This window comes from Kryptolebias marmoratus, linkage group LG8, assembly GCF_001649575.2.
Source record: "Kryptolebias marmoratus isolate JLee-2015 linkage group LG8, ASM164957v2, whole genome shotgun sequence".
Classification (NCBI taxonomy): Eukaryota; Metazoa; Chordata; class Actinopteri; order Cyprinodontiformes; family Rivulidae; genus Kryptolebias; species Kryptolebias marmoratus.
In genome coordinates, this window is record NC_051437.1 from 15,149,669 (window position 1) to 15,176,410 (window position 26,742).

At 42.8% G+C, this 26,742-nt stretch overlaps 1 protein-coding gene across 1 annotated transcript; it reads right to left on the reverse strand.

Moving 5' to 3' along the window:
* Window positions 1-25,832, reverse strand: plcg1 (phospholipase C, gamma 1). The gene is made up of 33 exons (XM_017415161.3): window positions 25,506-25,832; window positions 24,197-24,484; window positions 14,210-14,362; window positions 13,924-14,017; window positions 13,764-13,811; window positions 13,189-13,273; window positions 12,984-13,067; window positions 12,605-12,627; window positions 12,439-12,508; window positions 12,243-12,344; window positions 10,945-11,063; window positions 10,318-10,403; window positions 9,824-9,944; window positions 9,449-9,617; window positions 9,211-9,333; window positions 8,914-9,015; window positions 8,608-8,795; window positions 7,084-7,284; window positions 6,736-6,855; window positions 6,401-6,581; window positions 6,192-6,269; window positions 5,998-6,101; window positions 5,705-5,798; window positions 5,413-5,482; window positions 4,119-4,276; window positions 3,868-3,964; window positions 3,536-3,760; window positions 3,299-3,447; window positions 2,538-2,652; window positions 1,906-2,067; window positions 1,744-1,832; window positions 200-468; window positions 1-102 (listed from the first exon to the last, which is right to left on the reverse strand). The coding sequence occupies exons 2-33, from the start codon at window positions 24,411-24,413 to the stop codon at window positions 60-62; spliced, it is 3,939 nt and encodes a 1,312-aa protein (XP_017270650.1). The 5' UTR covers window positions 24,414-24,484; window positions 25,506-25,832; the 3' UTR covers window positions 1-59.
* Between the last annotated feature and the right edge of the window lie 910 nt (window positions 25,833-26,742).

Below are 26,742 nucleotides of genomic sequence, written 5' to 3' on the forward strand. Positions count from 1 at the left end.
GGGGGGGGAGGATGGGGGGCTAGGGGCTGCGACAGAACTGAGTCCTGATTGGCTTGGACTTAGACGCGGTTCTCTCCGCCCACTTTGGTCCGCCGCAGGATCCTGGAGAAAAGACAAAGACAGGAGGACGACTTGAATATCGAACGTCCTCAAAACTCGCCGCGTGAGCACGAAGGCGCCCTGCGGCCTGCACACCCACCTTCTGTTCTGGGGGTCCATGTGGTCCAGCAGGGCCTCCTGGGTCACCCTGAAGTCATCGATGGGAGACTGATAGCGGGACTCAAAGGAGCCCTCCCTCCCTCTGTAGCCCAACGCCTGAGCCGGAGACTGGGGCAGCGGAGACATGGTGGAGGAGGACGAGGACACGGAGCTCAGCTCACCAAAACGATCCCGTCCCACTTCAGCTGATGCTGGCATGGCTGTGGGCCCGGCGGCAAAGAACGGGCTCATAACCTCACCATTTTCATCCTGTAAGAACCAGAGAAGTTCATTCACAAAACGCCAACCCACAGATTCTGATCATCGGGTCTCATAGTGACTTCAACTAAAATGTGTCAATAAAAGCAAAAAAAGGGAATCTTTTAATTCTTTAAAAAGCTCCAATATTTCTCAGTTGTATGGAGTTACATTAACGTCTGGTTAAAAGAACAACACATTCAGTGCTCCATCGACGGTTGGAGTGTAAAATGAAGGAAGTAAAGCAAGATTTAAAAGAAAAATAAAAACTATAAAAGACCCACGGCTGAGTTGATTGTTTAACAGGGGCCTAGAAGGAAATGTCATGGATATTACCAGGACCCACTCAGCAAAACATTTAGTAACTGTTTGTAAAGAAAATTACATAAATGTGTATACTGCAGTACACAGACACACAATCCAAACACTGACTGAATCTTAATTTCCATAAAACTCACTTGCAGTCAGTCGCTGTTGAAGCCAATCTTGTTTTTAGTTTTTACAACCTGATAAAAACATCTAAAATTCATCCTTATACACATTTATTCATATAATTATTACACAGAACACATTCAAACCTTAAACAACAACACATGGTAAAGAGAGAGCGAGCACGGGAGGAGAAGAAGTCTACACCTCCCCTCTGCAGTCCCACATAAAACATCCGTCGACGCCTACAGCCTCTCCTGTTCTTGCCTGGGATGTGTTTGTGGAGCAGATGGTGTTTCTAACATGCAGACTTTAACCAGTGGAGCATAAACTTCAGACAGTTTTTTAGAAATACTGTCCAGATAAAAGATGTAATAAGATACAGGAGTGCCACTTCTCTATAGATTAGGGAAGTGATATCACTCTGTGTGTGTTAGCATACGGCTAAGACTGATTTCAATAACACTTTCATATGCTTGTGAGAAAAAAAAAACAAAAAACTGAAATTACAACCTTGATGGAGTTTATGTACACCGCAACTTCCAGGTCAAGAGATTTAACATAACCCCCTGACTACCAGTAGGTCAAATTTGTCCTCTGTGGAGGACATTTGTAAAGCTGAATATCTCCCACCCACTGCATACTGCTTAATTTACTCCTTTTGTTATCTCCAGAGGACATTTAGGGCTTTTCAGTAACACAAAAAGTGAAGGAGTGGGGCTAATTACCTTACAAAGATTGTGGTATTTAAAACAATTGTGATGCACAAGTCAGGAGGATATCTGTGTTTCAGTTTCTACATGAAGTAGTAACTGCATGTCGGTGATATGAGCGTGTCTGCTCAGAGCAGGAACCTACCCTGCCTCTCATGATGTCCATGTGGACTAACAGAGACGTCAGCTCCAAGTCTTCGTTGAAGCTGTTCTTCAGAGGGACTGAGCGGTACCCTGGGACGGAAACGAGACGGGTCAAACAAAGTTCGATTCGTGTTCTCCCTGAGCGCCGTTCTGAAACGCTTACCTGTCTTGAGGCCTTGAATGGGGAACGTGGCCTGAGCCAGAAAGTTCTGGTCGTTGAACATGTCGATCTCATAAACCCCAAACCGCAGGAAAGCGAAGGCCGAGTTGCACACAGTGAACTGGAACGACTTCCTGAGCCACGTGGGATTAAGGCCGTTATCAGCTGGAGACGACAAAAGTGCCAGTTTGTTATAAATAATACTTTAAGAGAAATAAACTGAAACAAAACCAGATTGTGAATCTGTAAGGATTGTTTGTGCCTTTCAATCAATCAAGCAACAGGAACAGTGACATTGTAAGAATAAAGATCACTGTCGCTACGTGTGATGCCAAAGTATCAAAACAAAAATCAACCGTGTACCAGAAAAACATTTCTAATCATCAGGATCCAAACAATGGAGCGTTTGTCTTGTCAGAATAAAACCTGACCAGCGAGAATCGTGTCAACGTCATGCAATGTCTGCTTTTCCTAGACATGGCTCAGTTGTTCGTACAACTTCCTGTTTTTCAGGGGCCAGAACGGAAATTACACAAGGCCAACGTGTCCAGTAAACAAAAACACATTTCTACAGTTCAGGACAGAATCCCATCCCAGGCTCAGGAACCTGCGGCTCTAACTGAAGCGGCGCTCACCTGCCGAGTCGGTTTTTTGCTTGGCGTTGTCATACTCAGCTCCGCACACCTCGATCTCGATGAGCGGGGAAACGATGCCTCGGCCGTGCTTAGGGAGGTGCCGTGCACCCAAGACCTTCAGAGGAAAGAGACAGGACGGATTACAGCTTAAAAAGATAGCATTTTATTTGAATTAACTTAGAAATGCACATATACACCAAATCCCCGGCACAGTAATGTTCCTGTGTGGCCTAATGACTTGAAGCTACTCCTTGTATTTTTCTTAGCGTAAACCTTTCTACTTTAACAATTTGCTTCAACAACATTACACAGGTAATGGCACATATGTTCTTAAATAAGCACAAATTACTTATTTAGTTAAATTAACAACAATAAAAGCATAAAATCTGATAACTGAGCAGTGATAATTGTACCCATCTTACGTTGTGGCGGTACAATTTGAACTCACAATGAGCTGCTTTTTGTTTCTTGGTTTCCAGTTCGATTTACGGATGTGTATTCACGGAGAACAGAGTTGAAAGGCAGAACATTTTGTTGTGCTCACTGCACAACCAAAACATGCGTAAACAAAACCCGTTAAACCAGACGCTGCTTTAACTGATTACTGCAATAAAAGGTGGGGAAAGTAAGAACCGGGAATCATACAGAAGTGTCTCCTGCATCCTCTACTCGTTAACTTCCCCACACTCTGTTTGGAAAGCTTTCCTGACAAACTGCAACCTTTTTAAATCCCCTTCACACACTCCAATCCTCCACCGCACCTCTATCACCAGGGTGACCTGCTCCACTCCTCGTAGTGTATTTCTGTCAAACGGGTCGAAGTTGTCGTCCCTCATGATGGGAGGCTGCAGGATGTAGCCGCTCCGTCCGTTCAGCATGAACAGAGCCTGGTTCATCTGCATGGGCTTGTCTGCATGTGGAAGTTACACAAAAAACAGAAAGAAGGATAAGATCTCCAGTTTGAGCAGCCTTCTCTGCTCTGAGAAGATGTCACATACCTGCTGTCTGGAAGTTAAGTGCCACCAGCTGGGAACCGCAGAGCCACATGGGGAGCGGGTCATAGTTGGAGGAGTCGAGTCGCTGGCCTCTGGGGTAGATCCTGGACAGCTGCAGCCGGTTGTACTGCAGGAACTTCTTCCCCTTGATTTTGTTGACGTACTTTTCTGCTTTGGTCTCGGGGAAAGACGACATGTCCCGGAAACAGGCCCGCTCTGTGCCAATCTCTACGGAGGGCAAAAGACAAATGTAACCTTCCCTGCGTGTGTTAAAGCATCACATTAAAGGGTATTTTACTGCCGTGAGCAGGTGGGTGGGTGGGGGCAATGCTTACTTTCTTCATCGAACGGTACAGGCCTGCAGTAGACCACCAGGTCTGATAGCTCCAGGGCAATCTTCTTCCTCCTCTCCATCATCTTCCCCTCCTCCAGCTGGACGCAGAGACACAAACGGAACCACGTCAGAACCAAATAACACACAATATTTCACCTACTGAAGCCTGAACTGCTTTCAAAAACACCCACTGTGCACCACGAGAAGGTTAAGAGTGCATTTCTTATCAGGCATGTATGCATGTATACGTGCCTTGGCCTCTGAGGTCATGGTCACTTCACGGATCTTCAGCACCCACTGATTCAGTTCTTCTTGGTTGGAGGCAGCCACATCCAGAATCTGACGCGTCGGGCTGTTTGACACCAGGGCGAACACGTGAGGCCTGCTGCCCTTCCCTTCAGGACGAACCACTGAGAAGAAGTACAAAAAAACAGTTCTTGATTATTTTTTAATGCTTTCCAATCATAAACTTTAACTAAAAAGTTTTAAAAAGGTCTCTGTACCCAGACTGTTTCTAAAACTCTTGGTCGGCTGTAAATGGATCATTTTTGCATCAAAACAAGGAGAGGCTAAAGCTGAAATGTTCTGAACTTTGTCAGCTCTGTCCTCAAAGCTCAGCTGGTCTTCCTCCATCACTGGCCACGGTGAAGGAAGCTGCAAGCTTTCCAGAGCTGAGAAACGTAATTTCCCACGCAGCCACTAGATGGGGCTCATTAGTCACTCACCGGTAAAAACAAACCAGAATTATGTAGGACAACAATGCACAGCAGCACATGCTAATGCTTATGTTATGCTTTCCACAGTTCTAAATCTGTTTCTAACAAATGATCTCATCCTAACGGTAAATACTGTTAGTCCAAAACCTTCATACGGCCGAATGAGGACAAAACGGACATTTTATTAGTCGATTCGAAGGCTTTGAGGCATCAGATTAATTCTTTTACTCCTCCATTGGTTCAACCACAAGAACATCCTAAAAGTTTAGTTGTTTTACTTTGGATAAACACATTTTTAATATCTCCAAGACTGCTTTTAATACAGGATGAAGCACATCTACGGCTAAATTTCTTACATCAATGGCTAGTGTAGAAAAAGTTGGTTTATGCTTTTATTTCTGGAAAAGGAAAACTGCAGCTTTAAGAGAATGCTGCACAACGCTACAGTAATAAATAAAATGTGTGAATATATTTATTTGACTCTCTCCTCAGTTGCTGAAACTCTCTTTGAAAACACTTGAGATCAGGTAAAGGTAAAGGTGTCCTCACTCAGCTCTTAGTGCCGTCAGTCCTTCTGGTCCTTCTCCCTCAGACTTTGGCACAAGTCAAGTTTGACACAAAAGTCAACTTGCTCTGAAAGGACTAAATGAAAAGCGACTGATGAAGGCCCCGAACTGTCGCAGAGTAAATGATCACCGCATCTTTCTGCAGGTGGGGAAACGTGTGAATGTGTGTCAGCCTGAAACGGGGCCCTCTGGCAGGGTAACTGGTTGCACTGCAGCCCTGCAGCCCTGCAGCAGAGTCTGACAGGAAGTGGAGGGGCTACTCACCGATCTGACAGGAAGGCACATCCACACTTCCTCTCAGCAGATCTCCAAGCGGGCTGTTTTCTGTCATCTCCTGCTTGACAAGACAAAAAGAAGAACACTTTTAAAGCTTTTATCGACTTGACAAACATTTTTATTGATACGAAAATCACTTAAGCACCCCGTGAGAGTATATAATCGACATACTAATGATGTGGCCTGAATTGATTCTGAAGGGAGCGGGTGTATTTGATTTGTTTTAAATACATTAATGTGTTACTGTAGCCTTTTCTTATTGAAAGGGTTTGATCCTCACAGTTCTGTCAGGCTCCGTTACTTCCGGGCTGATCTCCTCCACATAGTTCGCAGGAAACCACATCTGCTTCTTTCCTCCACTGTCACCTTTCCACCTGGGTCAAAGAGTTCAGAGACGATGACTCAAGAGCAGAGAGATTCAGTTCTTTCAGATACTTTAAAACGACTCTGGCAACAACACAAAATAACTGTCTAACACTGAGTCCACTCCTCTCACGTGGCCTCGCCTTCCTCCTTCCGAGACTAAATTGATCAGTCGAAATGGGATAGCAGCTTCCTCCGCTGCTCACTCACCATCCTCCTTCCTGTTTGTCTACGTTGGTGATGATGGCGTTCTTGGTGAAGGAGAGCTCGTCGTCTCTCTGAGCTTTGTACTCGTACATGGCTCGCACTGTGCACTGAAACGGCAGCACAGAGGTTTACGGTGCGAAACTCACACGTGCGGCTGGTTCACGAAACGTGGATTTTCCTCCACTGCGAAACCTCACCTTGAAAGTTGGCATTTGATTGGCCTCGACATAAAAGCCAGGATTCCTGCCTTCATACAGCGACCCGTAATCTGGCTCCTGTTGAACGACACACACACACATACCACACACACACTGTGACAGGCTTCTGACTGAATTATGAACAGGTGACGTTACTTGTTGCTTATTATCAGGTAATCACGGTGTCGACAGCTTAGTATGGTACTCACAGCGGTGCCTATCTTCTCCAGTGTGTCCTCGTTAATGGGATAGCGCAGTTTCATTTTGCGATACAGGGGGTCGTGTTCATAGAAGCTGATGAGGTCTACTAAGCTGTCAAACTCAGAGGTGCCCAGCACCACAGTCTGACCTTCTTGCAGCACTCGACAGTGCTTGATCTTACCCTCAGCCCTGTCAAAAATAAAATACAATAACAGAATAAGGAACTTAACTGTGATAATAATAAGATTTATAATACTCTCGTATGTCAAAGATTTCTTCAAAAGAAGGTAGATAGAAATTACGCAAGCAGTTGTCACCTAATGAATCAATGGGCTTGAATTACCTGAAGGAAATTGCAAAGGAGTTGGGTTCCGCTCGCTTCCTGACAAGAAAAGCCCCGTCACGAGGAACCCTCATCAGCATGTTCTCTGCTTGGCTCCTCGACAGGTTGGCGTGGTACCACCTAGAGTAAACAGACAAAAAAAACAGGAAGAAAATCAATGCAGGGAACCATCTATTCTCCGAACAGATGGCTCTGATATTTATAGCAATAGCTACACATCGTATTCAGAGTTCAGTTTTCTTTTTTTAATACGAAAAGAAAAAAATAAACAGTAGATTTGTGTATTAAATACGTCCTTAAATATGTCCATTAGCTCTCTCAGATCAGCTTGAAGACCTGCAGACTCACTCTTTGCTCTCGTGGGCGTTGGTCTGAGGCACCGGCTCCGTCAGCTTCATCTCAAACTCGTTACAGCGCAGCGCCACCTGCTGGTAGTGGCAGATCAGGGCGAAGAGCGAGTCGAACACCAGGTTGTCGGTCAGGTAGAACTTGGGGCTGCCGGCCTCTTGGCGAGAGTGGATGCGACAGTGCTGTACCCGACCAGAACGCCTGTGACAAAGACGGGCAGAAAGGAAAGAAAAAGAAAGTGGGAGATAAGTTCACCAACATTAGATCAAAGTCGGGTCCAGGCTGAGCTCAAGAGCCTTTTAATACCATCTACCATCTGTGCACTGGTTCTCTAGATCAGTGGTTCCCAAACTTTTCAGCTTCTGACCCATAAAATAACAGCGACAAAGGTGTGTGACCCCATATGTTGGCTGTTTAAATATCCAAAAATGCTCGACCGCAACTTTGGGAATGATTGCTCTAGATTGGATGTAAATCTTTTACACACCACCTAATTAGTTGTGAAATATTTGCACTGGTGCAGGAGAATTATTGGTCATATCTGAAACGTCAGCCACAGTCAAAGTGCAGAGACTGACATTGATTTGCTGATGTGTCATCAAATTTATCTCACACAACAAACAGGAACGATTTTTCTGATTGTACATAACACATTTGTCCTAACGTACACAGCAATCAATGTAGTTAAGTTAGATTTTAAAATAGTTTTTGGTGTAATTACTGTTCATGTGAGAAAGTACATTTCACAAACTGGGACGAAGAATCCTCTGGCCCTTATCTGGTCTTAGTTTTAAGAAATTAACAACTTCAAATAAAAAAAACACAGCATCTCTGTTGTCACTGTTTATAAGACTAAGCCAAAATGTGAAAGAAATAAGTGGACAAATTAAAAACACCCCAAAATTCAGAAGCTTATAGAAGCACCACCATCGGTCTCTCACATCTGTGGAGGAATTTAGACCCACTGCTCCTTACAGACGCCGCTTCATTTCATTGAGTTTTTCAGCCTCAGCATTTCGATCTGTTTCAGCTCTGGACTTTGACACGTTGCAACACCATCACTCTTTTCTTTTCAGGCATTTTCTTTCCTGTGTAGATTTGCTGCTGTGTGTCTGGTTAAAGACAACCTCAATTTGACACCACAACATTTTATGGTCGACCTAATTAATAGAAAGTAGCCCATATCATAGCCCCTCCAGCACCATGTTTTATAGTTAGTATGAGCATCATTGTATGTTATGTATGTCTGGAAAATAAAACAACAACTAATAACCAAACATTTTCCCTTTGGTCCAAATTATATTACCTCAGAAACCCTGTAATTTGTTCAGATGCAACTTTGCAAACCTAATTCATGCTGCCATACTGCAGAAGACTTTACACCTCTAAAGATATTCTTATTTTGAATTTCACTTTCCTGTGGTGAGCATACGTTTCCTTCAAATGGTCTAACAGTCCAACAAACAGATGAAGTTTGTGTCATCTGTCTCGAAGGTTTTCTGACAATCTGGGTACGAAACCTACCAGAAAGACAGAGTGTAGTCTCCAACAAAGGTTTCACTTTCCCGAACCAGGAAGGAGCCGTCAGGAGCTCCAGTCTCTTGGCAGTAATCGGACAGCAGCCTCTCAGCGATCTGCCGCCCGTCCCGCCCAGCTCCAAGCTTCCCGTGGAACCATTTTTCTGTCACGTGCTGGTCCATGGCGTTGGACACCTGGTTAGATGAAAGAAACAAAGACGTGTTTCATTTCTTCATCAGAAGGTCAAAAGGATCCACATTAAAACAAAAGCCAACCTTAACTCACCACTGTGTACAAATCAAACCTACTAACCTCTCTGTGCTCCTCCTCATCGTCGTTGCCCTGGTTACCGGACGTCTCTTCTGAGTAGTAGATGGTACTGCTGGTCAGGACGAAGAAGTGAGGATACCACTCCTGTGGGGAGGAAGAGGAGAGAAATGTGGTTTGTTCAAACAACTGCAATTAAATAGTCATCAAAAAATACAGAAGGCTTAAAGATCAGGAAGCAGCTTGATTTTTGCTAAAAACATAATTACTATAAGCATCTCTTTTAGTCATTCATTCGAGTTTGAACCATCTTTGAACCATCTTTGTAAGGAGAATGCTTACATGGTTAATGGGATCTTCCAGGTATAAGATGCCGTTTTTGATGGAGTTGCTGATGTCGTTCTCTGAGTAGGGTGTGGAAGTGGACACTTCCTCATAAGCGCTACCCTCTGCGAGCTTCTTATGCTGAACAAGAAGATTGAACGTAGTCAGAAATATTCACCTGTCAAGCTCTGTATTTATTGCTATTATCTGAAAAAAACAAACAAACAAACAGATGATTTCTTGTGACTGCAGGTACCTTGATGAGAATCTTCCTCTTGAGCTGGTTGGGGGAGGGCAGGCCGTCTGCTGCCATATCCACCGCCTTGGTCAGCAGCATGTCTCCAAACATCTTCTTAAACTGCGTGGCCATATTCCTCTGCTGAACAATACTACAGTGGTCCTCGATGGACAGGATGACAGGATAGCTGAAAGAGAAAGACAGAAAAGTTGCCGCTTTTAAGGAATATCCCAATCTTTGCTTAGTTTCTTTAGGTATAACGTTGCCTCTCGCAGACATAACAAGGATGCAGCCAGTTCACATTCCTTCTGTATCACATCTTTCCATCTTTGTCTCTTCTTATCCCTTTTCTCACCACAGAGCTACAAAAAGGGTTTAAATTCAGAGACTCACTCAGAAGTGACGAACGCATGCTCTTTGATGGTGGTCAGGACATCCATAAACTTGATTTTGGACGTGAGGGTGTGCCCGTGGTAGATGACCGGCATTCCTTCTGGGCCGTCCCAGCAGTCCACTGTGAGTAAAACAACACATACAACATCATCCTAACTTGCAGATTAAAAAAAAAAAAAAAACAGAAGCTAAATGAGCAAACAGGAATGTACAGTCACAACAATGTGACAATCCAGTCACGCACAAGTTTATGTCATCGAGTTTATTTTTATCCCGGGTGAAACAGGTCAGCTGTAAGTTAATGCCATTCATAAAAAAAAAATGAGTGTAATGAAACCACGACAGACGCCATTGTTGTGTTTGAATGGGGCTGCATTAAAAGTAGAAATGTGGCAGTTCTTTATAGCATCAAGATCAGATGGTGGTTATTCACTGTGTGTGGGCTCAGGTTAAATCATTTGTATGTGTGTGTGTGTGTGTGTGTGTTTACTCACATTCTATACAGCGACATCCCATCCTCAGACAGCGAGCATACGCCTCCAGGGACGACTCACTGGAAAACTGGTCCCCTGTCAGGTAGCTAAAAATAAACACCTGACATTAAAGTATCCACACAAAGCGTCTTCTCGCGCTGACAGACTCTCAAAGGGATTTACAAGTCAAGGACTTCGACACAAGCGCGCACGCAAGGCGTCTTTTGTTGATATATCAAACAAATTCGTACTGCTAAATTACAGGGGCTTTCTCTTTTGTTGATGGCGGCGAGTAGTTGGGTTTAGACAACTCAAACGAAATCTAAAGCAGCATGGGAAATTATAATTTGCCGCGCAGACAAGTTATTGTTTCACGTGTGGCACAAAAGGTTATCGTTTGAGCTACCTCTCTCACACTTTTCAATGGCAGGAAAAAAACAACACAAAACTTTTTCTTGCAGAATGATTACACAAATCTTATTCTGAAACATATGGTTAAATAATACACTGTTATCTGATGTATGACGTCAGTTCAAAGGCCGTGTTTGAGTAGAGAAAGGATGCTAGACTCGGGCATTCCCAGGACCTGGCTACAATTGGCAGAGCACAGCTGTTTGTGTAAAATGCCCTCAGTCCTGTTATCCTTACGTGTTGTGCGAAGAAGAGATCCAGTAGTGGGACAGCGGGTTGTTCATGTTCTCAGGACATACTTGGTCCAAGGAGGAGTCCCAAATGGTGTTCTCTTTGGAGAAGAGGTACGTGAGGAACTGCACAGGAGGACAGAGAAAAGCAGTGAGAACGTTAAAACATACAAACCTCTAAGTAACATTTGATCCAATTTGTTTAACTTATCGACTTATTTAGAATCTTAGACATGCGCCATGTAAAACAAGAGGAAGGAATGAGAGTTGGAGTGTGTGTGAGACAGAGAGCAGAGACAGTAGCTCCAAATTTTCTGATGAGGATAAAACAAGAAATTATCTCTATTTGAGAGTGGATTAAGGCCGACGCTTTTTGACAAAAGTGAGATTTTTGTGGCAAATATTCTGCAGAGGAGGGATTGCTATGTACCAGTTAGGCCAAACATTTGCAGCCAAAACCTGTTTGCTGACTTAGCCAACAATTTTAAACACACACTCACACACTAAGGCCCAACAACATCAAGACGCAGTAACTATGTGGCGGGAACACAGACTGATAAAACTTAAGAACATCTGCCAAGAATCTTCTCCCGAGTAAAGACTAAAACAGAGCTGTTAAAAGTCCAAGTGAACTTGAAGGACAATAGACTTTTCAAAAAACGAAAAAAAAAAACCCACTACCCATCATTATAGCTTGCCTCTTAAAGCACAACCTTACCTTTAAAATACAACGTCAAATTGTTCAATTCTGTCAATTGTTAGGACAATCTGCAGCCTTTCATGCGTTTCATTAACCTACATATCATCATAACATGCATGTTTGTCTCTGTGACAGCCTGGTGATGGACCAGATCTGCCTTTTGCACAGTGTTAGGTGTAAATCACTACAGTTGTAAGAAAGTCTTTGAAGAACAAAAATCCCTGCATTAAAGTTTAATATATTTGTTGAAGAGCTGCTCTCAGCACAGCGAAACCCCCATCTCCTGCTACGAAACACCGAGCCACAAACAAATGGCACCATCTCCTGCAGTCTGGGTAAAAAAAAACCTTTCTGGTGACCCCAAAAGCAAACAACTGCAGATCTGAGACGTGGCATCACAGTAAACAACCTTTTCGAACGGCGTGGGAGGATCCATGTCAAGAGTCTGAGACTCTCCCACCCACACCGACAGCACAGACGGGGTGCATCACAAAGCTTGACTTGCATAAAAACACAGTGAAATGTTTCCATTACAGAGCAACCCCCCCCCCCCCCAAAAAAAAAAAAAAAAGAATTACGTGAGAAAAGGGGAATAAAGTGCATACTTCATCTTGTTGAAAATAGGGCTGCTCCACTTCTCTCAGGGGATCCTTCAGGTAGCCGAACATAAACTCCTGAACCTTGTTGTTGTCTTTGGCCCACAGCTCCTTCATTAACAAAATTTACAAACGGGTTAAAGAAAACAAAGCAAAACAAAACATTCAGCGACACATATTCAACAACCAAGAGGTTTTTTTTTACCTTTTGAGAGTCAATGAGGAAGCTCTTAAAGTCCTCCAGGGAGATCCTCTCCTCGGGTTTATCGGTGAACCTGATAAGAGACAAAGTGGTTCATTTCTTTAGATAAACATCTGACACACATACACAAAATATCAGTGTGTAAATCTGATTGTTCTTTTTTACCCACCTTTGAAGAAACGGGATATCCATCTAAAAAGATCAAATAAAAGAAACATTTTAATTAATTTAATTAATTAATTGTCACACTTTTCCTGTGTGTGATGCTGATCATGTAGAAGAGACTTCCTGGAGGTGGGAGGGAGGTCACCGAGGTCATTCATTTAATACAACCTGAGCCAGAATATATCTGTGTGTGTGTGTGTGTGTGTGTGTGTGTGTATGCCCTAATGGCTTCCACTAGAGAGGTTTGGTGGGTTTTAACTGGTGCATATTGATCTCGCAGCCATTTGAGAACATACAGTCAGGGCATGAAGTGGAACGCGGTAGGACAGCAGACTGGGTTAGTGCTGCTTTTATCAGCGTCTACATAAAACGAGCACACTCACGCTTTTCTGAGCGTCAAACATGAGGTTACGGTACAGCTGGGCAAACTGGCTGAAGGACACGTCACCGTTCCTCATCTCAGAGTCCTAAAATCCAGGAGAAAATCCATTAACGAGAGGCTGTAAATCTTTAGCTTCTGAAAGGAAGCAGGCAGGGAAATGGAGTGTGTGTGTGTGGGGGGGTCTGTGATAAGTGGAAGGAGGTTACCGAAAGTTTCTCTTTGAGGAACCTCATGTTTGGCACCCTGTAGTTGACCTGGCTCAGCATGTTCTTCAGATCCTTACAGGATATCCTAAACGCACACGCACATTTTGTGGAAAGAAAACATTAAACACCAACGTGCGATACGTGCAAAGGCCCGCAAAATACAGACACTTTCCTAGCAGACGTAAATGACATTTTTTACAGGCCAGCTAAGGCCTTGTAAGCAGGCGTGTTCTGTTGTGTTGTCTTGGCTCCTCTTCCATTACACAGTTTGGAAATTTGTTTTTGGCAAGAGATGACAATAGCCAAAGAAAATAACAAAGACAGGGATGTTCCAGGCAAACATCTCTGCACATCTCCTTCGTTTTTCTGCGGTCTGTTTCCTGCTGCAGGAAGCGCGACCGACGTGCACGGCTCTCAGGTCAGTTCCTTCGCTACACCTCACACCAGCTCCCTCACAAACACCTACCAGCCGGGTGCAGCTAGCTGATCTTTACTGTGGGCCAGGAAGAGTTACAGCTAATTCTGCCAATGCATCTTTGTGAGGGTGGTGGGCTCGAGCCGAAGTGTAATTTTACCTGTCCTCTCTGTTGCGATCAACTGCATAGAACTGCTTGCGTAGCCACCTAAAAGGTGACAAATTTTATGTGAAGGTGGGGGGAAAAAAAGACAGAAAACACAGTTAGGAGTGATCGCAGCTTCAGCTTTGTTTGTGGCGCCCGTAAGTATTTATTTCACCTTTCTATTTGAAGAGGTGTTGGTGACTTCAGAGTATCAGCCACAAGCCAGTTCAAGCCCTTCACCCACATGGTCACTTCCTCATCAGTTGTTGCTGAAGAGAGCAATTTAGCACATAGGTGAAGTCTTGGAAATGTGACAATATTCTGCATTCACTTAAACAGAAGTGTAGCAAATGGGACAAACAAACGGCACAGAAGGTTGCAAATCAAAACTCTGCCTGTGGCTCGTGTTTTGACCGACGGAGGTTTGCGATGGTGAGGAGAAACACCGACCGCCTGCGTACCTGCGAGGCTGAGGGACTTAAGGCGAAACTCTGTGCCATACAGGATAACGAAGCAGAGAGACGAATCGACCCGCGGAGACGAGTCATCTCCACCATGGGAGAAGTCCCGAGACTTCTGGCCAGAACGGATCTCTTTAATCTCTCGAATGTCGACTGCAGAGTCAAAACACAAAGACAACAGTGAGTGAAACAAGAAATACGAATGTAATAATCGCAATAATGGGTCACACCTTGCACCTGTAACACATTCATTCAAACAAGCTTGCAAATTTAGAGACAGTGAGATCTAATACACTTAGTCTAATTAGAGAAAACAGTGCTGAATTAACTTCAAGTCTTAGGGAAAATGTTCTTCCTTTAGTGTTCTCGCTTCACTATTTTCTCACAGAAAGCATATTTCGTCTCCAGAACTGAAAATCTTCTGACCACATAAAACAGACGAGATGGGGCTACGAACCAAACCACAAGTAGGTTAGCTTCAAGTGAAGGCAGAGCTGAAGAAAAAAATCAGCTCGGTAGAAACGACAAGTTATCAAATTCAAATTGACCTCACTTCGCTCGCTGCTGCTAAAAATCTGCTAAAAAATACCAAAAACAAATCTGAACAACCGAAGACTTTTGAGACAGCGAACAGTTCGGTTTATGACAACCAGTGAGGTTTTAAAGTAGAGCGTTCAATCAAGTCACAAACCTATCACTATCAGTGTGTTGGTACATGTTAGGAATGTGCTGAAGATTATTTAGAGCGCATAGAACAGGAACTAACTCCAGATTTCAATTTTTTTTTTTTAGATGCGTCATTGTTTATCTTAAGGAAGAAGGAAAAAAAAAAAGAAGAAAGGTCTTGTGCATTTTGTTTGAAAGTATTAAACTTTTATAAAAGTGTAGGAAGTAAAGCAGATCAACAGGTTCCTACTGGCATTAAACGAGCAGCAGTCAGACTTAAAGCAGGGGACTCTCCTCCTAAACGCACACTTCTTGTTAGCTCCTGCTCCTCTTCCTGCCCCCGTACCACACATCCTGTGCTTTGTCGCCTACACACCACATCTGGGTTTGTGTATAGGTGAGCGTGAGCATGTTCTTCTGTCATGTATTAAAAAAAACGAGGCCTTCTCGCCGTATGTCATCGAGCCGAGCTTGCCAGTCATACGTCTTATATTAGGGTCGCTTTACCCACTGCACACACACACACGCACAAATGCATGGGCCAGCAGACTTCCGCTGACTCTAAGCAGCTTTTGACGGCCTGAGCTGTTCGCCTCCAAATATTTTGACTCAAATGACTAAACGTTCTGCCTGATTCAGACAGGAAATATATATATATATATATATATATATATATATACACACACACAGTCGGAGGTGTGACCTAACCATAAGAGATAAGAAATATTCCTGCAACATACTCCCTCGTTTCCTCCTCATTCCTCCCACAAACATTTCAAGCAGTCATAATCAGGAAACCCAACGGCATTATATGAAGTTTTCAACGAGACTGCTTTCCATTACAAGGAAACAAGCGTGTGTGTGTGTGTGTGTGGGTCCACCCCACCTCTTTTTTTTTTCTTTTTAAATCAGATAAGCACGTCTTGTTTTACGAAACGTTGTGGCATTTGAGCAGTGTAAATGCGTTAATGAGTTATCTGACTTTTTTAAAGCTATAATCCAACATTTTAGTGATTGAAGTGTAAAACAGAAATCATGCAAGACATTTTCAATCGTAGAAGCTAAAGGTCCATGACTGAATAGAATCATTTTAACTCGGTTACAATGTTTTGTTAAACCAAGCGTGTTAAGTAATTACAAAGTTTAGAAAACTACCAGGGAATCTGATGATCTCTGGGCAGCCCACAGGCTTCTCAATATTTAATCTATAACCTGTTGCGTTTTGTTGAATCCACACATTTCACCCGCTACACTGTAAGGACATTTGTAGCGTTATCAGAGAGCCAGGTCGCAGGGAGTTTTACTTGATATTATATACAGAGCCTGACCTGTGCAGCACAGGGCGCTATGTGGTCCACACTTCTTACCAGCCAGTGGCGGTAATGCTTCCTATAGTTGTTTGCCAACCGCCATTGAAACAAAGAAGAAGAAGGAGGAGGAGCGCGACCCAGCAAACATGGCGGAGCACAACACAGAAATACGTCCCGAGAGTCCTGACTTAATAAAAAAAAAAAAAAAAAGGAGCCACTTCTGTTGTTTGGAATTATTTTGGTTTTAAAATAGAAGATGGGGGATCAGACCACCATATTCTGCAAGTCATGCAAGCATGTCGTGTCAGGTCAGGGTGGACACATGTCAAATCGGTTCATGAAAAGAAAAAACCTGTTTTTAAGTTACATATTTATTTGTGCAAATCAAATAAAAATAAATTAATTAAAAAGCTGAAAATGTGGAATATTATCTGTGATATGGTTATCAATGTATTTAAAAAAATATATTGTGATATCATTTTTGGCAATATCGCCGACCCCTACTGCCATATAAAACATGTAAAAACATGCCAGCCTTAAATATATTTGAGACTATTTGTGTTTCTTGTAAAACGTTGTGATGACCACAGTTTCAAACTTTACAACAAATCCATTAGGACCCAAGCTAAATTTGAAAACCTTTACAGAAGCGCCTCATATTGCAGATTTAAATCCTCCAAGTGACCGAACGTCCCACGCTGCAGGAAGCCAAGCTGACAAAACGACTCAATTTTGTTCTCATTCCTGCAGCAATAAAAAGGGACAAGTCAGCTGCAGGGCTTTTTTTTTTTTTTTTTTTTGCCTTTTTCAGTTCCAAAGTTTTTATCCATTCCAGCTAAAAATAGTTTCTGGATTGTGTAACCAACGCCACCTGTCTGCTACTGCTCTACGATTTGATGATTTATTTCTCGAATACACTGAACTAAATGTCAAGTGCAGAAAAAACAAAACAAAAACACAACGCTGTATCCGCTACAAATGACATCAGTGTTCAGAGACGAGAACACATGAGCCAGGCCTTTGCAGGAGGGATGGATGGAAAAAGCAGGTCAGCGTGATGAACGCTTTCCACAAAGTTAACAAAAACAACCAACAGACTGTTTCTTTTTGTTTGTGTTTTTAAGTTATGAAGATGTTGCTGCATGAACTCATTCAGTGTGTCGATTCGGATGACATGCAGGCAAAGAATGTTGTTTGATTCGCTGGTGAACCGGCTAACGTGTTCCACAACACGCCTCATAAAGTTTCTAAACACAGCTCTGTTTACTTGGCCCTCCCAACAATGAACAGTTCTTCAAAGCTAAATTAATTCATTTGTACGTTCTCTCAAAGCTTAGCTTAAACAATGAAACTACATATTCCTTAAACAAGCAGCTGCTTTTCTGGTGATCAGGGTCACTTATTCTTCTCCGATCTATCTGACAGAAATTCATTTTTAAAACAGACGTTCACATTCAATCTTATGTTTGAATGATCATTTATGAACACGTATATTTGTTTTTTTTATCCAAAAAACTGGTGATGCTGATCTGCCAAAAATCTGAGCATTTTTAATCTTATTCCTAAAATGATCTTACTGTTAAGTTTTAAACTGCAGCACTAACGCATTCTGTGATACATCAAACTTTCTATTGTTGAAATTATGGTATAATAAAAACCTAATATAAAATTTAGTGTGTGATAATTCTGTCTTTTAAATCAGTTTTACAAAATATTGACCAAAATGCAAACAAACACAAATGAAAGAACGGGTCACCCTCTGCAGGGAGCGGACTACAGAACAGCAACAAGTTTGAAAGCTGTTCTTAAACCGGTTTTATGATGTGTACTAATCCATGTCACCTACTGACAAACAGAAAGAACTTGTTTTTGGATAAAAAGTCTGTGGAACAATGTAGAATTTGTTTTAAGAAAGCAAACTTAGTACTTCATTATCAAGATGTGACATGTGAATGTTGTGAGGCTTTTTTGAGCTTTTTGACACGCAGCCTGACGTAAAAACGTGCACAATAGACTGCATTCAGGCTCAGCCCCCCCGCCTTGAAAAAGAGATCTGTAATCTCAGTGGGATTTGCTTAGTTAAATAAAGGTTAGCGTATTTTCCGGACTATAAGGTGCACTTAAAAGCCTTCAGTTTTCTCAAAAAACAACAGCGCCTTATAATCTGGAGCCCCTTATATATGTAAGAAGTCGTAATGTTTTAGTATGACTTTGGTAAACTACAAAGCTGCCCCGCTTGCAGCATCAAGGCTCAGTTAAAGTCGCGCTCTGAAGTGTTGCGCAGGGCTCCGTGCACGGCACGCGTTGGAGGCGTTTATACTTGATGCTTACGTCGGTGCAGTATTCTTCCGTGACTTCTGAACCGATCATAGAAATGCTGATACAGGCCAACCAGCTCCGCTAGAGCGCTGAAATTGCCCATTTTGAACAGAGTGCGGCACGCGCCAAGTTACAAAAATTGGGAGGTGCACGACGATGCGCCTTATATATGACAAAAGTTCGAAAATGGACCATTTATTGGCAGTGCGTCTTATAATCCAGTGCGCCCTTTAGTGCGGAAAATACGGTAATAAAATAAATAAACAACCAGAAATAATTAAAAGGTCATCAATCACGAGGGCTGTCACCGTTAGAAACTTAATAAGATGCGCAAATGTTTTAGGCAGAAGTGACCCGTTGCTTTCATAACGGCATCAATTTTTCTAGAAACACTTGCACACAGGGATTTGGTAGGTTTACAGTCAGGCCAACCAGTTATATTGAACTGCTGTTAATGATTACCATTTTCATATGTAGGCTGAAAAAGAGTCAATAACTGAAACAGAAACAGCTGAGTGGGAGGCTTAAAACAAGGTGAGGATCTGCAAAACTTTGCTGTTGAGGTGAGGTTGCAGAAGTTGCATGTCACAGGTCGAACAGCATGGGAAGACAAGACAGTGTGGTTACATTACATCAGCGAGGTCTCTACCAGGCAAAGACTTTAAAGCAGACTGGGGTTTTCAGCATGTGCTTTTTAAAATTCATCTGAAGATGCACAGAAATACAGCCAAAGTTTAGAGACGGCAAATTGGCGGCCAAAGCAGTTTAGTGTGGCACATGGAAGACGCACCCTGATTATTTCAGATGTCCAACACTGCCATCAGCTCAAAGCTGTCAGAAACCTGTGGGATCCAGGGACACTGGTCAGAAGAACTGCAGTCAAGAATCCACAGCTTCAAAGCAGAAACAAAAGGCCAAGAAACTAGACTACACACAAAAACAAATCCAGGGTGCAGAAAGATGGTGGCGGATGCGCTGAACTGATGAGTCAGAAATGAAACGTTGGTCTTCTGGTCTCTTTCCTGTCCTCTCAGACCCTGGCCGGTCGAGGCAGATGGCTGCCCAACCTAATACTGGTTCTGCTGGAGGTTCCTTCCTGCTAAAAGGGAGTTGTTTCTTTCCACTGTCGCCATTGTGCTGCTCAGGATGGGGGACTGCAATGAACTTTAGAGTCAACACAATCTGCTGGCTTCCTTTGACAGGTAACTTTTACTAATAGGTGTTTTATAAAGTAGGTGAATGTTTTCGTACAGTGTTCAGAGATGACTTTTGTTGTGACTTGGCACTATATAAATAACCTGAACTGAACTGAATAGAAGGCAGTTTGTTCGCCAAAGAACTGGAGAGCAATACAACAACAAGTGTCTCCAAGCAACAGTGAAGCACAATAGAGGGTTGTTGCACGTTTGGGGTTGAATTTTTGCCAACAGACGTGGGGATTTGGTCAGGATTAATGCCGTCCTCAATGCTGGGAAATAAAAGCAGATGTTTAGCCATCGTGCAAGGTAGGCATCTTTATTCTACTGCAGGACGACAGACCCAAACAAACAGCCATCTTCAGTGAAAACAAGGATGAGGAGTCCTGATTCCACTCTGTCATCGTTCATTTTGCTTTGCTTAAATTCATATTCATGAAAGCCTTGTTAATTCACATCATTTTCCCCACACCTGCCTTAAAACATCTGCGCAGCAACGAGCACGTCTTTGACATTGCAGAAGACAGGGCGCTATGAAAAGACAAAGTAATTATTTCAGTCCCCTTTGTCAAAAAAGTGCAAAACAACGTGGAAGCACAACATTTCTGTTTGGTTCGGTCAGCTGTTTTCATACAGGTTACTGAAGAGGAGTGTACGGACACAGTCACACTGGTCTCAAATAACACTTTTCTTTTTGCAGTCGGCCTATTTTTGAAGTACACAATGTCAGATTCTGCTATCTTAAAAAAAGCTCCTTGCTTTGACGAATCAAATAAATCTTTACAGTGCAAAAAAAAAGGGGGCAAGTGGACTTGTCAGTTTCATTTTAACATCTTGAGATCATGTCTGTTCAATGAACTTTGATGCATACCGATATCACTTTTATCAGCTTAGACTATATTGCCAAAGGTATTCCCTCACCCATCCAAATCATTGAATTCAGGTGTTCCAATCACTTCCACGGCCACAGGTGTATAAAATCAACCACCTCGGCATGCAGACTGCTTCTACAACCATTTGTGAAAGAATGGGTCGCTCTCAGGAGCTCAGTGAATTCCAGAGTGATACTGTGATAGGATGAAATCTGTGCAATAAGTCGAGTTCTGACTTTTTCTCTCCCCTAAATATTCCACAGTCAGCTGTTACTGGGATTATAACAAAGTGGAAGTGATTGGGAACAACAGCAATTCGGCCATGAAGTGACAGGCCACGTAAACAGAGCGGGGTCAGTGGATACTGAGGCTCATAGTGCGCAGAGGTCGCCAACGTTCTGCAGCATCAATAGCTACAGACCTCCAAACTTCCTGTGGCCTTCAGATCCGCTCAGTGTGTAGAGGTGTGTAGCTCTGTTATAGCTGCAAAAGACTGGACCAACATCAGATGAAACCCTTTGGATTAAGAATGGGATGTCACTCAAATGCATATGCATCTGAAGGGGCATGAGCGAATACTTCTGGCAACATAGTGTATACCACCAGCAGCTTTACACGTGATCTGAAGATAATCTGTGGTTTCACTAAGCATTAAAAGCACCATGTTCTGCAACAGTCATTTTGGTGGCGATCTACACACTTGCGTACAGTCAAAAGCAGATTCTGGATCTAACAATAACGTCTTTAAAAGGAACTGAATTTGTGCCATTTAATGTTAATGACTAACAATCTTAATCTTAATCAACACATCTCTGGAGTTAATTTCAAGCCACACATATATCTGCTTGCATCATAATTTGTGTACGCCACAAGCAAATGCTGACAGTTATTTGGTAGGAGTGGTTAACGAAACTCAAAAAGTAGACCGACACGAGAAAATGTACAAATACACCGTGCCAAAGGGACAACTAAACCGATGAGCCTTTCTGCTCCACGATTACGGGACACCGGCCTCTCGCTACCAAGCTGATCTGATCCTAAATTATGACACACTTCCAGCAAAAAAACCCCTCTGAGATTCTATTTCTGTTTATTAATGAACAACCTCAGCCAATTTCACCTCTCCATAAGTATCGAGTTTCAGCTATGAGCTCACAGCTCTTTGATGTATGAAACCCTTCCTCGCTGAGAAGATGATACGCTTAAAAAAATAATAATAAAAAAAAAATGCAACTGAGCTGGCTGCCATTTCTCTCTCTCTCCTTTTTTTTGTATGCTTTTTTGTTGCATCCGGAGCAGCACGCAGCTGTGCACAAAGCATCCTGCTAACCCGAGACAGAAGACTTAATGACTGACTTAAGGCCTACGTGGCCTCAGCTGCACGCATGTTGCACTAAATACCTATTAAAGGAGCACACAAGGGCAACAAAACAGGATTTCTTGTCATTTGCTAACGTTAATTTAAAGCCAACGTGGGACCTGTTTGCTGTTCTTTAAGAGTTTGTCCCCGCTTTGCCAAGAAAATAAAGCGACAGTCGGTTTTTAAAGTTGAAACAGAAAACAACCGGTTAGGAATCATTTTAAACCCTGTTAGAAAAGCGTACAGAATTTACATCCTTAAGCAAAATGCCAAGACCACATAACACACCTGATGACTTGTGTTATACTGAAAACAAAACACACAACCAAATCTTTTTAGAAACAGAAAAGCAGACGCTTCGTTCTGTGAAAGACGACGAGCAGGAAACGTTAAACAGCTTCATAACGATCTTTCTCAACGGAAAACTGCAAAGAATATTTGCATTGTTCAGTCTCTAGTGAATGAAACCATTACAAGATTTAATAATGACAATAAAAGCATCTGTAAGCAAGGAACAGAATGGAAAACCCATCACTGCGAGGCTGCGATCCTTGGGCCTTCAGGTGCATTAAATGCACCAAATTCTGTGGTTGAAAAATCACTAGGAACGTTTCCTAAAACCACCTTCTGCTTCCGCTTCCACATCAACAAATGCAAGTTAAAAACTCGACAAAATGCACATTAAAAACCTCCAAATAACACTTCCCCACATTGAAGCCCTCAAATGGAAAACCGCCCGACAAATCGCCTTTTAAGATTCTGCCTGTAAATCATAAACGCCGACTCCCTGGATCCCAGGATGGTAGGAGTGGGTTTTAGTGCATTAAAATGTTAGAAGAACCGCAGACAGCAGGGGTGACTGAAGGAACTGGGCTACAAAGAAGAAAAAAAGAAACAGGGGCACAGTATCGTTCGGCAACTGGCCCAGACTCCTAGTTAGAGCTGGACATTTTCAGTCAAAAGTCTCCTGGAGTGGACGTTAGTCTGGTGGAGGATCGCGGTAATGTCTGAGCTCTGGTGATGCCCAAAGCCAGAACCCCAAGAGAAGTCGCTGAAAGTTACTTAGTTAGATGGAAATAATGGTGTCCAGTAGGGGTTTTTGGGGGGTTGGGGGGGTGAGTGTGTGTTATAATAATTCAGTTTCAGGTGTGTTGTGTCGGCAGACGTGGAAGATTCCGAATCAGTTTCCAAATGCCAAACGTGGATTTTGTCAACGCTAATCCGTGCTGCCACTTTAAGAGAGACAGCAGCCCAGTCGCCACGCGGTGCAGCTCGTCCCAGCGTTTTCACACCTTTTTTCATCTTTTCTTCACTGAACCTTGAATAAGTCCGTAAATAACAGTTTGCGTTAAAACATGACCGTCTTCAGTAAGGACCTTGAAACCCCTGATTTGTGTATAAACGTCTGCGGTAAACACCTGTGCTAATCGCGTTTGCTTTTCTATGGCGTTTTCAATGTAAAGTTAGCATCTATGTTCATTGTTGGTCAGCAGACTTTGATTAATGGTGGTGGTTTTTTTGGCAACTGTTACCATGCATTCTTTATTAGGCAGAGAAATACAGAAATCAGTGTAAAATAATCCTTAGTCATTTCAGTTTGGAAATTTTGGACTTCTGTATTTTAGTTTCACACTGGCTGGATAAACATCGCAGGTTTACTAGCTGCCTCCTGGTTTTTATTCAGAAGCATAACTTCATAAGAATTGTTTCATAATTGCATTGCAGGTCCCTAAACTGTAACCGAACTGAATCGTGAGGTGCCTAAAGAGCCCGACCCCTGATGTCCTACACTCCTACATTCAGATGTCATAATATGTGCATGTTGACAACGTGTCTTGGACCTCTTGAACGATGAAGCACCTGATCAGGCTTTGGACTAGGATTTGCTGCCATCCAGATTACATTCTTTGGCAGGAAAGATCGTCCTTATTTCAGCGAACTGACACCGAACTATATTCTGTAAAAAGAAACTCTTTTTAATGCAGGCATCTATTGTGTTAAACTGGCTTAACTGCAGGTCCGGCATGTCAGCCTACAAAAAAAAAAACTTTTATAGTATAAAAAAGAAAAGTATTACGTTCTTACTACCATTTGTCTCTTTGTTTCATAGTGTAACATACATTTTCAGCATCTAGGACCTTAAAGTGATTAAAATGTCTTTATAAGTACTGTGTAAGACATTCTAGTAACTTGGAAATTGTAACTACTTCTTTAAGTGTAAAGACAGATCACTAGCTCTGTGTGTGTGTGTGTAAGCTACTCACTCTCCCCTTCTATTTTCTCTGTGCTGCGGGTCCAGATAATAGTCCTGGTCTCCAGTTTTACTTGAAAAGTCCTCCTTTCCGAGCGCTGGGATTTCTTGGAATAGTACAGAGTCAGCACAGTGCCCAGCTCCAGGTCTCGGTACAGGTTGTTCATCTCCGCCTCGTTGTCCATCCACGGAACGGGCCCGTTGGAAAAGAAGGCCGAGGTCCCCGCCATGTTCACTTCCCCCGTTTGTTGTCCGCTTCCTCTCAGAACAATCTGCTCCGTCCAGGCCTAGACAGGGTTACCTACAGCAGGAGGAGCAGGAGGAGGAGGAGGAGGAGGAGGAGGGGAGAGGATCCATGAAACAACAATTCCTCCGAGTGCCTCAATGCTGTCTGCACCCTGAGTTTGCTTTTAAATGATACTAGAAACTGTGACGTGAACACATATGGTGCCTCTTTGTGCCTGCAGAAATGATATGAAAACAGAAACTGCCCCCACCTTCATGTGCAGGGACAAATCCTAACATAATCCCACAGACTTTAAAGCTAAATATTACCTCCAGATGTTAAAAAAAGAGGTTAAGGAGCAGTCCTGATACGCATTAAAATCATCCTAAGGCACTCAAAACACACCTTATATAGTGCTTAGTGTTCAAACATTGAACTCAGTCCAACATTTTGCCTCTGTCTCACTTAATATTTTGAGCATGATGACACAAAATATAGGGCATCTTAATGTGTTTCACACAGGCTGTGCAACTAAAAGGCTGCTGGAGTAAATTCGTTTAAATATAATGTGTTAAAGCAGATTAAATCGGGCATTTAATCTCACGCAGGATGCTGATTTTAAAGTACAGTCATCTGGACCCATTTGTTTAAAAAGCTGGTTTAAATCACACTACATAAGTGTATTTTTAGGCTGGTAAGTAGCAGTATGCGTGTGTTTATTCTATTTGCAGCGATATAAAAACACAGCAAACAGGCTTGTATTCTGCTCTAGGAAAAAAAGCAAAGTTGTTATTAAATACAACCCCCCCCCCTTTTTTTTTTTTAGAGACACGTCTGTGGCGACACAGAGACGTGGAAAGTGGAAAGAAATGCCCGACTCTTTGACTCTTTTCACGGCGTGGAAGCGGGGCCGGTGTTTGCTGCCATTAGTCTGGGCCGAGGAAGAAAGAATATGGCTGGCTTCTCCCAAGGAAAAAAAAAACGAGCAGGTAAGGGGAGCGTTTCTAACCGTTTCTCCCCCTTCTTTCCTCCTCCTTAGCGTGCGGAGAAAACCTTTTTTTTAACCAGGAAAGCGAGGCGCAGGAGGAGTACCTACCGCAGCAATCTCGGCCCGAGCCGCACATCTCCAACGGCCGCTCTCTCCCCTCCGTCCACCCCGTCGTCGCTTTCTCTCTCCTCCTTCTGCTCCTTTTTTTCCCCCCACCGACTCGCGCTTTTCCCGTGGTTAAACCATCGCCGGGCCCTCGAAAGGCGCTGCGCTCCCGACAACAACAGCCCCGGCGGTTTCTTTCCCTCCCCTCCGGCCGTCCATAGAGAGAAGAGGAGGCAGGCGGACAGCGAGAAGAACCGTGGCAAGACTACGCAAGTTTCTCCGCTCGCGGACCCAACCAGCGCAGGCCCTTCCCCCCCACTCACTCCAGAACTACAACCAGCAGCATCCGAGTCGGACTCAAAAACTACACTTCCGCTAAGGGTTTTCACAATAAAAGCCGCGACAGCTATAATGACCCAGACAGGAGCGTCTTCGCTTTTCTCTTTTACACATTTTAGATGTGAAGATGAATTTTACTTGTACACAGCATAAGCAAGCTAAATTGAAAACACATTATTTTTGGACTAGTAAAAACCCTAATTTCTGTCCTTTTTTATTTTCTGTAATGGTCACAATAAGCAAAGCATCAAGAAGAAAATATATCAGCTGGGTATAATCAGAGTGAAATAAAACATCTAAAATATTTTAATTTGTTTTAGCTCACAGATGAATAAATATACTGAAGACATAAATCTAATATAGGTCATTTTAGAGTCCAGTTTAGTTTTATTTTATTTATTTATTTTTGCTCTCAGTTTTGGCAGATTTTTACATAATACAGGTTGTTTTCTGTCTCTTCCTGTGCCAATTTTAACCCCTTTTTTTGCTGTATGTGGATTCTTTGCTTTGCAGAGATCATGTTCTTGAGGTTACATTTTTTTAGTCAAGCTGTGTCCTATCTTTGTCTTTTTATAGTTACTCTTTGTCTACTATCAGCCTTTTACAATTTGACTGTGGCCTCTGATTGTTAGCTGGAGTTTCTGCATGGGCTGTCCAGGACCAGAAAGCCCCCTCGGGTTTGTTCATAAGATTCTGTAAAGTTGATTTGTTTGAATTAATAAAACCTAGATAAGTTACCATGCGTGAAACTGTGGGCTCAGTGGTTTCAAATAAAGCCACATATCTCAGATCTCAAGCTGCTTGTATCCCAAACTTTTTTTAAATTATTTTTTTTATCCTACGACAATATAGGTTGATGTTCCAAGTCTTCATATTTGTTTTTTTTAAAAGAAATGTGAGG

What these genes read in the sequence shown, in the direction of transcription:
- plcg1 (XM_017415161.3), bottom strand. Translation starts at nt 24,413, where the DNA reads ATGGCGGGGACCTCGGCCTTCTTTTCCAACGGGCCCGTTCCGTGGATG. An exon ending in ACACCTCTTCAAATAGAAAG is followed by an intron (nt 13,812 to 13,923) that starts GTGAAATAAATA and finishes GTCACCTTTTAG; the next exon opens with GTGGCTACGCAAGCAGTTCT. An exon ending in TAACGGAGCCTGACAGAACT is followed by an intron (nt 5,483 to 5,704) that starts GTGAGGATCAAA and finishes CTTGTCAAGCAG; the next exon opens with GAGATGACAGAAAACAGCCC.